This window comes from Macrosteles quadrilineatus, unplaced genomic scaffold (assembly GCF_028750875.1).
Source record: "Macrosteles quadrilineatus isolate MER2022 unplaced genomic scaffold, UCM_ALF_1.0 Scaffold_8__2_contigs__length_117827958, whole genome shotgun sequence".
Classification (NCBI taxonomy): Eukaryota; Metazoa; Arthropoda; class Insecta; order Hemiptera; family Cicadellidae; genus Macrosteles; species Macrosteles quadrilineatus.
The window spans coordinates 46,501,281-46,518,492 of NW_026542601.1; the positions used below are offsets into that span (position 1 = coordinate 46,501,281).

General features: G+C 32.9%; 1 protein-coding gene across 1 annotated transcript in view; it reads left to right on the top strand.

Annotated features, from left to right (window-relative positions):
• LOC128999825 (uncharacterized) overlaps positions 1 to 17,212 on the top strand; it is a 176,737-nt gene that overhangs the window by 133,608 nt on the left and 25,917 nt on the right. Inside the window, exon 35 of the mRNA XM_054426521.1 lies at positions 12,534 to 12,958. Within this exon, the coding sequence (XP_054282496.1) occupies positions 12,534 to 12,958 (425 nt within the window). The remainder of the gene's footprint in view (positions 1 to 12,533; positions 12,959 to 17,212) is intronic.

Genomic DNA, 17,212 nt, shown 5'->3' on the forward strand with positions numbered 1-17,212 from the left:
ATTTTTAACATTAGGCTTATGGGACTAAAGTAGCCATGACAGGTTTTTTGTTTACAAGAAAAATGTAAACAAGATACCCATAAGGTATTTCTGAACCTTCTAGACTTTTCTTTTAAACGTTTTTAAGCCATTCCTATGATCTTAATAAACCATAAAATACCGTTAAAACATTTTTTTAAGGCGCGGAATTCACTGCAAATCGAGAAAACTTTCTCACTACTTTCTCAATACGCGGAGCATAAACAAGGAGCGGAGGGATACTGACCGGTGACTACTTTCTTGGGAACCTATATGTGTTGCCAGCTGATTAGAAACAGCCAATGTTAGAAATCAGAATTTAATAAGCGATATATCGAACCGCATCGAAATCGATATTTAATCTCAAATCACGTTTGTTCCGCTCAACTGGCTTTCACCTCTCTGAAAGCAACCCTAGTATTAATTAAGCCAGGTAAATGGAAATTCGCTTAGTCTGAAGGTTTGCTGCGGAAACACAATTTTAATAACAGCAAAGATTGAAGAATCTGAATTACTTATACCATGAATTTATCTAACAATTATTTCCTGTAAAATATTATTACAGCAGTTCAAAAATATTGAAACTAACTCGATCAACAAATGATGTTGAAAGAATTCCATACTAATGACATTAACATATAGTTTGACAGTTCCATTTAATCAATGTTAAATGTTAACATTCGGGCATAGACAAAAATGATTCGGGCGAGTGACATATTTGATAATTGTTTATGATCCCTACCGTTCCTGTTCTAATAATCATGCAGTATTTAATATGTTTGAACCAGCTGTGTTGAAATCAAAATTAATTTGACAGTTAGTTCTGTTTGTTTACATTTTTTAATTTTGTGGGTTTGTTCTTTGTTACCATGGATACCATTAATAAATATTTCACTCTTAATTTCTGACAACAGCTGGAGTTCCATAACAAATTTTGTTTTCCATGTTAATCTTATGGATAAATACGAAACTTTAAAGGGCCCCAGGGCCTCACTCTCTAATTATTTCCTTAGAAAAAAAGTTTCCTGCACAACTTCACGTTACGCTCTTTCCAGTGACACCAAAAACATGTCAATTGGTTCAGTAGTTTCGGAGGAGTAATTGTCACAAAAAAACCTGCTTGCGTATTAAATAAGTACTAGTGTCCCTGTTGCTCGAAATCGAGCAATTATTGCTAAGTATTACAGGCATTATTTTAAAACGAATAACAGTCATATTTTTTATGACTATAAAAGATTCGACTCAAAGATTATGGAATACTAAAGATGTACATAACAGATCGATATAATCAAAATTTCTTGCAAATATCTTATCATATTTCAAAAGCTGATTTTGTTTTTTAGTGTTTATAACACACATTATTTCTATTTCTTCCCCTTGGTGGTGTTCTATGACTTTCCTATATTTCCATAGTTTGCAAATCGTCTCTTTCAATGATTACTAAGAAATTCAGTACAGTGTTAATTCAGTTTTCTTTTTAGTATATCAATTTATCCAGGCTCTCTCGTTTTTTCCCATTGTAATAATTACACCAACCCAAATTCAAATAGTAACTATTTCATTTCAACCGAGTAAGTAAATGTTTGTGGCAAACTAACTGTTAAATTAGCAAACTTATTGACTGTTTACAATTAACATATGTTCTTCTTTTCACTTTTAATTTCTGACAACAGCTGGAGTTTCATAAAAATATTTGTTTCCCATGTTAATCTTATGGAGAAATACGAAACTTTAAAGGGCCCCAGGGCCTCACCCTCTAATTATTTCCCTAAAAAGAAAGTTTCCTGCACAACTTCACGTTACGCTCTTTCCAATGACACCAACAACATGTAAATCGGTTCAGTAGTTTCGGAGGAGTAATTGTCACAAAAAACCTGCTTGCGTATTAAATAAGTATAGATACTAGTGTACATCTTGCTCGAAATCGAGCAATTGCAAAGAAGTACAGGAGTTATTTACAAACAAATTACTTGGTTGAAAACTTATAACAGTCATAATTTCCAATGATTTTAAAAAAGCAAAAGAGCCAACTAAAAGATTATCAACCAATGGACTTACAATTTACATAACAGTCCTTTTCCATTTTAAAGGGTGAATTTTTAACAATCAAACTGCCCATGGACGGGAAAAGGTAAGCTTACAATTTAAGGTCGACGTAAAAAAAGGCTGTCAGCTTTTATTAAGTATCGTACCTAAGTTATCTAGCCAATTCGTAGACAATAAGGTGTAGGCTACTTTAAACTCTACAGGACAGAGTTAGGTAATAACTGGCAGAAATCTGAAATGGTGTTATTTATCATAGGCTTAGTCATATGCCAAATCCTTAAAACTTAAAATAAAAATTTAATAACTAACTTATATCATTAAACACAAACCAACATCCAAAACTATACACATTTTTAATACAACTTCGATAATTTACACATTGACTGTTTACAACATATATTTTTCTTCTCGCTATTAATTTTTGCTTCGCAACGGGAAAAATTTGTTTCATAATTATTGAAATAGATTTATAATAATCTATCATATAGTTTAAGATTAAATAAACCTACCACATAGTTGTTTTATTTTTTTTATCAGCTGTCTAAAATTGTGAAATAGGCATTTGACAGTTCTGGTTGTTTACATTTAAATGTCAAAGCAAAAGTAAACATTGTGAATTTTCTCATGCTTCCATGGAGACCAATTCTCAATATTTAATTTCTGACAACAGCTGGAGTTTCAAAACAACTTTTGTTTCCCATGTTAATCTTATGGAGAAATACGAAACTTTAAAGGGCCCCAGGGCCTCACTCTCTAATTATTTCCCTAAAAAGAAAGTTTCCTGCACAACTTCACGTTACGCTCTTTCCAATGACACCAAAAACATGTCAATCGGTTCAGTAGTTTTGGAGGAGTAATTGTCACAAAATTCCTGCTTGCGTATTAAATAAGTATATATAGATAATATATATATATAGATTTTGATATTCGAGATTCGGGATTAGATTTTTGGAACTGTTGGTTAATATGTATATACAAACAAATGGGTTTCATTGCAGTAGTCAACACGACAATTGGTTGAATACTTTGTACTGAATGCCTACAACTACATTTTACAACAGGTATTTCGATTACCTTTCTCAGTACAAACCATGAAATAATATAGCTCATTGTTTGTGCTTAAAGAAACAAAATGCATGAGTTATTGAACAACAGAAACGAAATAAATTGTTTTTCCACAGTGGTAGGCCTATAATAAATCGTTTAAGAAAAGTTCGCCCATTTATTACTTAAATGAGATACAGTACTCAATTTGTTATACATACTTATTAACATATATAAAACATACTCCCTTCGTATGATATTGGCCAACAGTTGACCCCAAACCCAAATCCTGAATATCAAAATACTAGTTGAGATTACAAATAAATTAAGATAAGGCTACCTAATAATAAAATATAAATTAAAACTGAAAGAAGAAAATTATTCATTCTCAATAATTTCTTCATCTGACTCGGTGGTAAAATTCCGGGGAATAAAAATACAGGCGTAAAAATCCAGGGGTTACAAATCCGGGGGTAAAAATCCGGGGGTAAAAATCCAGGCCGTACATTCACATTTGTCTAAACGCTTGCTTTTTAGACAGGGGGTAAAATTCCGGTTTTTATTGCTAATATAATTCATCACGCTCAGTTTATGTTCATTAGACTTCCAAATCCGCGGGGGTAAAATTCCGCCCGCGAACAAACTTAAGAGCGCTCAGGTTACTACGTCATAGTGACGTCAGCTTTACCCAGGGGGTAAAGCTCAGGGGATAGAATTCCTGCGACCCAATGAATCTATGTATCATGTATAGCGGAGTAGGAGATCAAAGGTCCGCTTGTCAGATTGTCTGTGTGATCGGGTCGCGAAAACTCAAGAACCGTTGCACTAATAGCATTCAATTATTTTGCACAAATAATTATGACACCATTGGAGAGACGATTCCGCTTGGTAGCATCGATGTATATAACCTAACTGGATCGCGCCCTGCAACGAGAGTACAGCGCTGAAAACGAGTCGGCGCTCAATAGGCTCCCCCCACCACAAGTGGGGTATCACCATACCCACGCGGCGCCGAAGAATGACTCGTGCGTTGACTTCGGAGTTTAAATGATACATGTTGACCTATCGGATTTAAATGCTCATTGGCTCAAATGAAAACCGCTAATTTTAATAAATAATTTGATACCAATTGTTATAAACTAACTGGAATAGAACTGGAGTTATGGATCGTCGATTAAAAACAAAACATTTTTTATTTTCGTTGTTTGGAGGCTCACAGTTCAGAAAGAATCTTGTCCGATTTGAATAGCTAAAACCTCAAATTAAGGCCCATAATTTAATGATTATTTTTAGTTTGAAACATATAAAATACATGAACAATACTGAAGCTATTTATTTTTAATCATCGAAAGACCTAATAAAAGATACATTTTATTTTTGTTGTTCACCTTGCATTTGCTTGAAACTCGTCCGATTTGAATACTAATAGCTTAAATGAAAGCCGGTATTTCACCAAATGTCTTTAGACCTAAACATATGACGTATCACAATCTTAACTTGAGATACTAATCTTTAATTGTAGTAAAATTTCGGAAAAATTCAAATATTCCTTCATTAGAGGCTTATAAATTACCTTAATCTTGTTTGATTTGAATGATTGACGTCTCATATAAAACCCCGTAATTTAACAGTTATTTCAAGACCAAAACGAAGTCTTTGGCTACCTTCATTCAAACTGAAGATATATGAAAAGCTATAAGACAATTTTTAGAATTATAGCTCCCTATAATATGTACAGGGTGTCCTGGAGCTCCAACTCACTACCAATATTGTGGGGCATTGCTCCTGAGTAAGAAAAAGATCTATATATGATATTTAATTTGTCCGGAAGTCCTTATTTACTCACACAACCGCAATTTTGTTTTTCACTTATTAATTTTTTTCTAAAAAGTGGTTAATTTTGAGTTAGTTATGAAAGAAAATTTTAAATAGCCGACATTTTGTTTTATGAATTTGAAATATTTTCAATTCTTTGTAGCTTTGAATTGTTGTCATAAATGTTTGTGCAAAGTTTCAATTTCGTATCTTTAACCACTCTTACGAAAAAAAAATTATAAGTGAAAGAAACAAAATGGTGGCTGTGTTCCGAGACCACGGATCAAACAGAGGTCTTAGTGAAGACAATCATGATCTTACGCTCATTAAAATTATATGCATGTTGTTTTAAAAAGTATATTGCCAAAAGTATTTAAAAAAACCTAAAAAGTAATGTTTCAAACCTCGGCGTTCGGCAGAAGCTAAATAAACTTATTTTGTGTATCCAGGTCTATCAATGGCAAATGATTGTTATATGTAAAAGTTGTATTGTTGATTAGATTATTTAACTTGTAAATATATCTACGACAGTTGTTTAGTTTTATTAGCTTTGATTATTCTACATCGTAACTACTATACCCAGGAAATGTCTTACAGTACTGTAGTTTTTCTTAATATTGTAAGAGTAAAAAAATAATTTTATATAATATGATTTAATGTCAACGGATGTACTATCCAACCCAAATGACAGAATAAAATAATCCATATCAATACATATACCATCAAAACTGTGTTATAAATCCAAGACTACAAGAAAGTTTAATTTTAAATATGTGTTCTGGGTCGGAATATTATAATTTAAAGAATGTACCTATGAAAAATAATTACATACAGTACCATACACGAAAAGAGAAATTCGTTAAAACATTTTGGTGATAATAAATAAGTAAAAATGTGCGATATGTCGGCGGTCACAATGCTACTTCAATGCTATGGCCCACTGCGGTTCCCCACTTGTGGTGGAGGGAGCGGCGCGGCGGCGGCGGACCGTTTTCGTTTACCAGCCGAGCGCGATCCAGTTAGGTTATATACATCGATGCTTGGTAGTAACAATAAAACCCTAAAAATACAATTTTAAATTTGTCCCATAATAATAACATTAGAAGCTACCTTCTTCTTTTTAGCGAAATTCCCCTATAGGGAATATAGTACAGGTAAAATAATACAAAAACACTCCATATAAACAACAAAATTTGTACATTCATGAAAATTCACCTGTGAGTTACTAATAATATGAGAAATGAAGATGCGATGAGTCCCCAAAATTTTGGGCGTCCTAAGGCCCTTTTTGGGGCCCTTTTTGTTCCGAAGGGCCCTTGTTCCTGAATAATTTTGTTTTTACGTTTAAGGTCGAGTGAGGTGTGTTTTTCGATGGTTTTAGTTATTTTAAATCGATTGGGACTAGTTTTAAGTGTATTAAACCACTCCATACAGGGTGTTTCGAAATATTATTACTTTTTACGATATTTAAACATTTATTCATAAAGTAATAAAATTAGTTACCCTCATGCTCTATATAAAAAGGGATGATTGAAAATAACTGTAATTCTTTACTATATAAGAGGGAAGGATCTCAAGGAGTAAGAGAAAATATTAAATACCCCCGTCACAGCAAACCTGCAGACAAAGCGAATTTTCATTTGCCCGATTTTCAATTAAATCTAATAGTTTAATGAAATGAGGTCTAATAGTTTAATGATTACTTAGGTTTGCTGCTACAAGGAGGCTAATAAAGTGTGTTTATAGTAAAATATTAATAGCCTAGTATAAAACAAATAAATTTGACAAGTTTTATTAAGACATATCTATAAACAAACAAACAAAATAATTTTACACTATTCTCCTTAAGAATAATATGGAATTTTAAATTTACAATTTTTGAATTTTATTCGTAACTAATCCACTTACAAAACACGTTAATATACTAAATTATTTGTTTTCTTTAAGCTCTTTAAAATGCTGTAGAGAAAAATTGGGAAACTTTGTCTTTTGAGGGTCAAAGATTGCAAACTTTTACCACATAAAACCCTGTTCTATGGACCGATTATGCCGGTTTCGTTAAAATTGAACCAAAATTACTCGATTTATCATGTTTACGGACACGTATATAACATGGATATATTATATTATATATATGTACAGGGTGTTTTTTTAAAAACTTGCATCTTTATTTATGTAAAAACCGCAATAGATAGAAATATGCAGTTTGCGGGAATCATCTACTGACGTAGGGGGACCAATTGTTTTGAATTCAACGTTACATTCACATTCCCCCCCTTTCCCCCCCTGCCCCCAACTTAATTTTTTTAAATAGCAAGGTACCCCTTGTGACATATCAAATAAAAGAGCATGAAAAAAGAAAATGTTTGATGAAAAAAAATTGAAAATCGGTTCATAAATTTGTGAGATATTCCCCCCCTCACCCCCCGGAACTTAATTTTTTTTAATAGCAAAGTACCCCTTGTGACATATCAAATGAAAGAGCATGAAAAAAGAAAATTTTTGGTGAAAAAAAAATTAAAATCGGCTCATGAATTTGTGAGATAATCACCCCCCTTTTCCCCTACCCATAACTTGTTTTTTAATAGCAAGGTACCCGCCCTTGTGACATATCAAATGAAAAATAAATTTCACCAAACATTTTCTTTTTTCATGCTCTTTCTTTTGATATGTCACAAGGGGTACTTTGCTATTAAAAAAATTAAGTTCCGGGGGGGTGAGGGGGGGAATATCTCACAAATTTATGAACCGATTTTCAATTTTTTTCATCAAACATTTTCTTTTTTCATGCTCTTTTATTTGATATGTCACAAGGGGTACCTTGCTATTTAAAAAAATTAAGTTGGGGGCAGGGGGTAAAGGGGGGGAATGTGAATGTAACGTTGAATTCAAAACAATTGGTCCCCCTACGTCAATAGATGATTCCCGCAAACTGCATATTTCTATCTATTGCGGTTTTTACATAAATAAAGATGCAAGTTTTTAAAAAAACACCCTGTATATAAACACATGTATAATATTTTGAGTGGATGGTGCTTTAGGCTTCTGGGAGCATCGAAATGAAAACGTAAATCGGTTTCGGGTCTATGTTTTACCATAAGACCTTCGGTAATATCTTATCTCCTAAATGGGATGTTCGCTAAAAGGTGATGGATTAAGTTTTACACTATAACATAATAACATCTAGGTTACTAAGCAAAAATTTCAACTTTTAAGGTGGTGTGAATAATCTTTCAACGTGTTTTTTATGCAAATCTATTAAGACCAATTTCAAATTGATATGTATTTTTCTAAGGTAGTTATTTAATTTATTTTTTTACATTTATTAAAAATTAAAACAATTGTATTTGTGTAAAACCTCACATTACATGTTAAAATGAAGTACTTAAACTAAAGCTATTTTTCTACAATTTATGTAGTATCTCTCTTTACAATTTAATCATCACAATAATTATTCTCAGACGACTCATTAACAATTTTATTATTCTTAGCAACTTGTCCATCTTTACTGATTTTGTCCAAGTTGGTGTTCAAGCAGGATTCCCCTTTACAAACCTAAAACCTTGCATATTGCAGAACAGGCAACACCAATCTTAAAGCACGAACAATGTGGTGCAAAAACATCTTTCATACATACTGACGTTTGCAACTTGTATCTTAAGTTCCTCAAACTTATTTTCAATCAATACAAGTACAGTTATCTTTCGTGGTTATGACGACCAGGACAGCACTAAGACATCAGAGCAGCATTGTCGGTACAAGCATTTTTGTCCTGAACAATGGGAACGAGGTTTATGGGGTAAAAATTGGGTTTTCTTATTCACTTTACCCTCAAAACACAAAGTTTCCCAATTTTTCTCTAGAACATTTTAAATAGCTTAAAAATAAATAATTTAGTATTAACGTGTTTTTGTATGGTTATTAGTTACGGCTAAAAATTCTAAAATTCTAAATTTAAAATTCCCATGTAATTCTTATGTAGAATAGTGTAAAATGATTTTGTTTGTTTGTTAATAGATATATTTTGATCAAACTTGTCAAATTTATTTTATTTTTTTACTAGGCTATTAATATTTTACTATAAACACACTTTATTAGCCTCCTTGTAGAATAAATGTTTAAATATCGTAAAAAGTAATAATATTTCGAAACACCCTGTATGGAGTGGTTTAATACACTTAAAACTAGTCCCAATCGATTTAAAATAACTAAAACCATCGAAAACCAAACTTCACTCGACCTTAAACGTAAAAACAAAATTATTCAGAAACAAGGGCCCTTCGGAACAAAAAGGGCCCCAAAAAGGGCCTTAGGACACCCAAAATTTTGGGGACTCATCGGATCCTCATTTCTCATATTATTAGTAACTCACAGGTGAAATTTCATGAATGTACAAATTTTGTTGTTTATAAAACCCTATTTTTAACCGACTTCCCCACTACCAACAAAAGGAGGAGGTTCTCAATTTGTTTGTGGCGATGTTTTTTTTTTTCTATGTATGTTCACCAATTTCTCCGTGATTCTTTTACCGATCAGTGTGGTCCCACCACCAAAATAACCAGGAGAGTTTCTATTTGGTACCTTATATATTATGTTTAGGTATAATATTTGTTTCGGTGAAAAATTCTGAAAAACTTAAATATTCAACATTTATTTTGTTTACATTTGTGCAGATTGTTTACATTTGTGCCGAGAATGCAATAAATAACATTCCTACAGCTGTTAGTTGAAACCATTTAAATGAAGCTACAGACAATTCTTCATGAAACAGTTGCTTCATATTGATCAATAAACTATTTCTTGCCATGGAGCCTAAATGAATTACATTGAGAAAAATTCATTTTGTTTTGGCTACTATAAAAAATGTATTTTAACGTTTGGCCTGATTTGTGTATACAGTAATTCATTTTTTATTAGTATTGAATATTCTGACTTACAAAAACATATATGTTTCAGTGAATAGCTGTATGATATTGACAAATAAAGGTGTATTGTGAAAACCAAAGCATTCGTAAAACAGGTCTAAATATAAATTAAATGCAATTATTCCTTACACTACCTAAGAAGTGTGACAGTGCATAATCGTCAATTGTCTTAAAAGTGTTAAATGTTTTAATTACTAAACATGCATTTGCAGATGTGGAATGTTTATTGATATTCTCTACCCAGTTACTATATCATATCAATACTATTATGCCTGCTTCGGAAAGTCCTAGAGGAAGATGATTTGCAATTTCGACTAGGCTATATCTTGATCAAACAAAACCACCTACATGGCTTGCACCACTTTTAGCTGAACCAATCTTTCATATACATATTTCATTTGCAGATGTGGAATGTTTATTAATATTTTCTACCCAGTTACTATAACATATCAATACTATCATGCCTGCTTCGGAAAGTCCTAGAGGAAGATGATTTGCAATTTTTACTAGGCTATATCTTGATCAAACAAAACCCCCTACATGACTTACACCACTTTTAGCTGAACCAATCTTTCATATAATATTTTCCAAAGGTACTATACGTGTTAACGACCAATTTTCCACTTTTGAAAGATTTTTTAGTGCTGGTGGCTGAGGAATAACTTTCATATTGTTCCAAAAGGCTTGAGACGTTACTGTATTTCTTTTTATAATGTACACCGATTGCAAGAAACGATGATGTCTGACATTTCAATGTATCTAGAAAAGACAATTAGTTTTTCATTAGGCCTAATGTAATGGACAACTCTTTCTTTCTTAAGGAATATCTAAAAATGTTTATTTTCATACCCATTGATTATGTAACCTGAACAGGTGACTCAAGCAGTTTTAAAATAATAATTGTTCTGGGGAACTTTTGATTGTTTCAAACAGTTTTGCTTATCAAAAAACCTCAAGTAATTAATACATAAAAAATTATACAGTCACTAAAAATCATGAAATAATTTATTTTGTAAAACAATACAACCGACTTCAAACGCTCTAAAAAGAATGAAATAATTTAAATAAAGTAAACTTTTGTATTAGGCAAGCTCACGTATTTCAAGTCGGCGCGGCTCAAACTGCAAATATGATGGAAATTAAATGTTGTGTGTGTATTTTGAAAATCAATAAATTGTAGCTGGATAACATAAATATATAAAACACATACTGAACTGTTTTGTTTATATATTAAAGGAAATATTTTCTTGTATTTTTTGTTTACTTCAGAATAAATGCATTATGAAAATAACGCACACAAATGTTCTATATGAATAGGAAAATAATTTAGTTTGATATTATGATAGGAAAAAAAGCTAGTTTAGTATTAAAACGTTACTTTTCCAAGTTAGAAACATTTAAATGCGTTATAATCTTTTTAAAGATCCTCGTTAATACCACTATAATGCCGATCTCTGGTTACGGTAATAAAATAACACTTAACGCATAACTATGAAAAAGACATGCAGATTAACACCTTTAGTTATAGTCACCTGCAGTATGGACACCCTCTTTCAATTTTGTATCAAAAATCACCATAGAGCCGCGCCGACTTAAAATACGTGAGCTTGCCTAATACAAAAGTTTACTTTATTGAAATTATTTCATTCTTTTTAGAGCGTTTGAAGTCGGTTGTATTTTTTTACAAAAATAAATTATACCTGTACTAATAAGCTATTACCGTAGTACTCATGGTAAGACCTGGACCCGGGACCGATTTACTTTTTCGTTTTGAGGTCCCTAGAGACCAAAAACACCATCCGTTCAAATTCATATATATATATATATATATATGTATATATATATATATATATATATATTTATATATCTATTTATATATCTATTTATATATACATATATTTATATATGTGTCCGTTTGCGCGATAACTTGAGCAAAAATCATCCGATTTTGATGAAATTTGGTACAAACGTGTAAACCTACGTTTATTTGAACAAGTTCGCGAACCAGCATGATCGGACTATGGGAACAGGGGTTTATGGGGGGTTTTATGGGGCAATAATTAGTTTTTCCCATTTTTTCCCCTTAAAACTTAAAATTTAGCATTTTCTTTCCAAACCATTTTGTAGAGCTTAAAAAAACAAATAATTTAGTATATTGAAGCGTTATTATGCGCCTAATGATTACTGAGAAAATTCCAAAAAACTGTAAATTTAAAATTCCCATGTTATTCTTATGGAGAATAAGTAAACTGTTGCAGTTTGCTTGTTTATGATCATATTTTAATAAAATTTGGATAATGCATTCATTTCATACTAAGCTATTAACATTTTACAAAAACACCTTTTTACCCTCCCTGTTGCAGCAAACCTAAGTACTCGTTAAACTAATGATATTTAAATAGGGAATAAATGTGATATTTTTAAGGAGGCATTTTAGTGTAAATCCAATCAGGCAAATGGAAATTCGCTTAGTCTGCAGGTTTGCTGCGGCGGGGGTATTATTTATTTACATTCACCTCCAACAATTTTGTTGTTTACTTTAGGCAAAGAGAAAAATTTTTTCCTATAAACTCTTTCATTCATAAGGTTATCATTAATAAGGCATTTTAAAATTATTTGCAATTGTGTTCTGAAATGACATTTAATTTATAATTATTGTATTAACAACCTAAAACCAATTTTCAGATCAAAGATTAGTTGAGGACGACTCAAGCTTTGAAGAAAAGAAATTTGAAGTTAAAAGATACTTTAAAAAACATTCCAAAACGTCAGTAATACAATACATCATCCTTGAATGCTACAAAATTAGTGATCCAAAATCATCAAGAGGAGTTACAACTTTCTTCGGGGTAATTAAAACCACGCAAGGACTTATTTTGGCAAAAGTAAAAGCCTTAAACTGTTTTGATGATTCAAATATATTTAAAATCGTTTTGAGTTATGTTATGATAAAGAAAGGTGATGGAAGCGGAGCGTCTCTTGATCTGGACTTCACAACCCCACCAGAACTTGGCCAAGAGTCTTGGTTCTACGGAAGTGCAACTGCAGATACTGAAGTTATTTTGTTCATGGAAAAGTCAAAAAGTCCTCATTATAATTTATGGAGCATGGTACGTAAGTTACAATAGTACAATAATGGGTTTAAAAACAAACAATAAAAGATTATACGTTACTCCACCTAAAGTGACGGGTACAATTTGATCTCGTCAATATAAGTTTACATTGAGCATTCAAACCCTTTTGCTTGTATATTATATTTGTAAATTAATTGTTTGAGTTCAATAAATTTCATATAATCTTGCCACAATAAATCATACTAGCAATATACATCACTATCCCAAAGGAAAGATAAGTTAACAGTGGCTATGCAAACTTCACACAACTATGATGATCTGGGTTAGTACCCAGGCTCAGGCTATTTAAAACTCATTCTGAATTAATCCTTAAACCGTCTCAAGAAATTTTTAGATTCGTGCCATATTACTAATAATAACATAATAATAACACATTTGTTGATTATGTACATAATATTAAGAACCAAGTATAGTAGCTACACAGCAACACTGTAGACTAGGCGGACCTTTATTTTCCTGGTTGGACTGTCACTAAAATGCTTCCTTTAGAATGCCACATTTATATTTTACTATTAATAGATGAAACCCGTCGAAATCGATTGTTATCTTGAGGTTTCACACAAATTCATAAAACTACGTTAGATATAGTGTAGTTATTAAAATCTTATTTGGATGGTATTTGGACCGTATCAGTGAATCGCCCTTTTTGGTCATAAGCAATACAGAATTTTTATCAGCGGGAGGCAGCTGTATTCCGAATCTTATGTAGGCCTATGTAGTAAATTCCCGTATAAAGAATGGTGGGATCTGATTTCAAGGAGATTAAACCTTGTATCAAGTCATCTTCTGTTGAAAAGGTTGTACCAGGAAGGAAGGTCAATCACTCTTGTGCTAAATATCCTCACAGTTGAAGTGCAGTGTTTTACAAATATCACATTCGAGAGCAGTGAGCCATTGTCGAAATAGGTCACTATAAATCAACTGTCAAGATCATAGCATCTACCTCAGATTTCTCTACAAAAACAAACTTCTAATTGACATCATAAAAATAAACTTAGTTGCTATTACAATTTCTCTCCTCTACCAAAACCATGGATCTTGAACGATAGAACTTGAACATGGCTCACTTCCTCAACGTACTCCTTTACACTTGCATGGTTTTTATTTTATGACACAATATTCTCCCGAAAAAACTATATTATTCCGATTATAGAAAACATGTATGCTAATAATCTCACGAAAGCTCTTGCGTTTATTTTATGTAATAATAAATCATATTATTGAAATTAGACCAAAAAGGCGAGTACCAAACCCCTATAATAAATATACGCAAGCCCTATAAGGAATAATGATCTATTCCTTTAATATTCATATGTTCATAATTTTAGGCCTATTACATTTTCTAAATGCATTAAAGCATAGATTTTTTAACAATCAAATTTAAATCGTATCTTAATTTTTTCTGTTTTAATTTATTAAAAACGTATCATGCAGGGGAAAATCAATTTTAAAACCACAAAATAATTAAAATTCATGATTTAGCCCCTGAACTGTTTATTAGACTAATATGATCAGGTACATACCTTTACGTCAACAGTTCCATTTTGTAGTGAATAACTCACAACATGTTTCGCCTATTCAGGCATCGTCAGGTGATATCCTAGCAAGAATGCTTTGTCTTCATCCATGATGGAGTCGTCAAGAAACATTTAAATAAATACACAAACACGCACGAAAACATTTAACAAATAGAGTAGGCCTACTACTAGGAGTACGCTCCGAAGTCACGTATGAGAATGAACGAAGACCATTTCATACATAAAAAAATGTTATTTAACAGTAGGCCTATCCACATTCATATCAGTTGATCAGCTGCTCAAGCAGTTTGAACTTCATTAAGGCACTAACACCAAATCCATAATACTTTTTCACCAAAACATTTTCTTTACTGTACTTTGGACTTGCGTCATTAAAGCAGGACCAGGAATCAGGGAGTTGGTATATGAAAGGGACCTTGGTCCAAGGTCATTAGGCAGGTTTGAGAAAATTCACTAAGGAACTATGTATAATCACTGAATGTATTCCGATGTATTTAAAAGCAGCAATATTGCTCGAAAATGCTAAATAATATTAGGTTTGTCAATCTATAGAGACTCCAACAATTACTTTGTGATGTTTCATTGCTCTACAACATTCAGAAATAAATTATAACAGTGAGAACCATTATACATTGAGGGTAAGGACATCCCTTACATGACCCATAAGAATTATAAACATTTCAAAATACAAGAATTTAAACCTTTTAGGTGTTGCATGGGAGGAAACACTATTTTTGAACCATCAGATACTGCTGAATTTGTTGTGTGAATGATCAAACAAATGTTTACTCGAAACAGTTTTAAAACTTTATATATTTGGATTCACATTTTAATACATTTACCTACGACCGTTTATTAAAATAGCCGTTTCAGTTCAGTTGTTAGAATTTAAAAGTTTCTCATAACATCATAGTTTTATCATAACACAGGTAACGGACCAATGAGGTTCAAGTCATGGTGGAAGGAAAATACATAGGTGTGCTATTCCCGTCATATTCTGACGTCACCCAGATTGCAAACGAAAAATCACCTGATTGTACAGTATTGCCATATTTAAATATATATATATTTGTTTTTGATTTGATTGTTATTGTTTATATATTTTTGTTCTAAATGGTGAAATGGTGTTTGCAATCTTGGTGACTGTGACTTCAACAGCAAATTACGGGAATAGCACACCTTTGTCGGTCGCGGTACGGAGGCAGAGATCTGCCTCCGTACCGCGACCGGTAATAGTAGGCCTACTCTATTTGTTAAATGTTTTCGTGCGTGTTTGTGTATTTATTTAAATGTTTCTTGACGACTCCATCATGGATGAAGACAAAGCATTCTTGCTAGGATATCACCTGACGATGCCTGAATAGGCGAAACATGTTGTGAGTTATTCACTACAAAATGGAACTGTTGACGTAAAGGTATGTACCTGATCATATTAGTCACAAAATAATGTCACCATTTCACTTTTACAGATTTAAAAAATGTTTATATCACGTCGTGACCTTTACAATACGAACAACCATTATTAACAGCTGTGTCATAAAAACATTTTGTAAGCTTATCCATCTGGGGAAGGACCTTTAAAGGCCTCTAGGCCATAGCCCCAAGGGACCTCGTTACCTCGGTACCTCGTACAAGATGTTACCTCGTTTCTCTTTTGATGGCTCATCTACAGACAAAGACCTTTCTTTAGACACCCCTACCAAATTCCTACGCGCAGCCGTTCTCTTAAAGCTGTGACAAAACCTCTGTTTCTTATCGTCCATAGAATAACAACATAGGAATGGAATTTTAAAGGCCACTGGGGCAGAGCCCAAAAGTAATTGACCTCTTTCTCTTTTGAGGGCTTATCTACACACCAAGACCTTTCTTAAGACACCTCTACCGAGTTTCTACGCCCAGTCGTTCTCTGAAATTAGTGGAGACAAAGAAAAACAGTTTCAAATCATTACATTGATAACATTAGGTTTAGTAAGTGCTCTTTGTAGAGAACTTAGTTTCGCCTGTATATCGGTGTACCTCTGAGCAATCAAGCAAAACTCGTCAGCAAAGTCAAGGTCCTCCAGCCACTCCCTCAGTCCCCACTGCAGCACTTCCCGCCTTCTATTATTTGTTACTTTCCTCATAACTGAGTCGAGTGCCAAAAGGAACAGTATTGGTGATAAGATGCAGCCCTGGCGAACACTTATTTTAACTAGGATTGCTGCAGTCAACTTTCCCTGCTGCGAAACCTGACACTGGAAACCATTGAACATGGCTTTGATAATATTTATGATTTAAGGGGGCCATATTCTTGTAGAACATGCCACAGCACCTGGTGTTTCAATGCGTCAAAGGCCTTCTCGAAATCGACAAATGCCAGGCAGAGAGTACTTTGAAATTCTTTGCTCTGTTCTAGTAGGACTCAGAGAGTACTAATAAAATCCACACAACTTCTTGCTTCCTGAAAACCTACCTTTTATTTCCTTAGTTTCAGTTCAATGGATCCTTTTATCCGGTTTAGGATTATTCTGACCAGCATTTTGCTTAGGACAGACAAAAGGGTAACACCTCTCCGATTGTTACAGATTGTTACATCCCCTTTCTTTGGTATTTTAACAACTATGTCCTTCTTCCATTCCTTTGGTGTTCTCCCCTCTTGCCAAGGTAGTGGATGAAGTAGGTCCGTGGCGACATCGCCAGATTTTAGGATCTC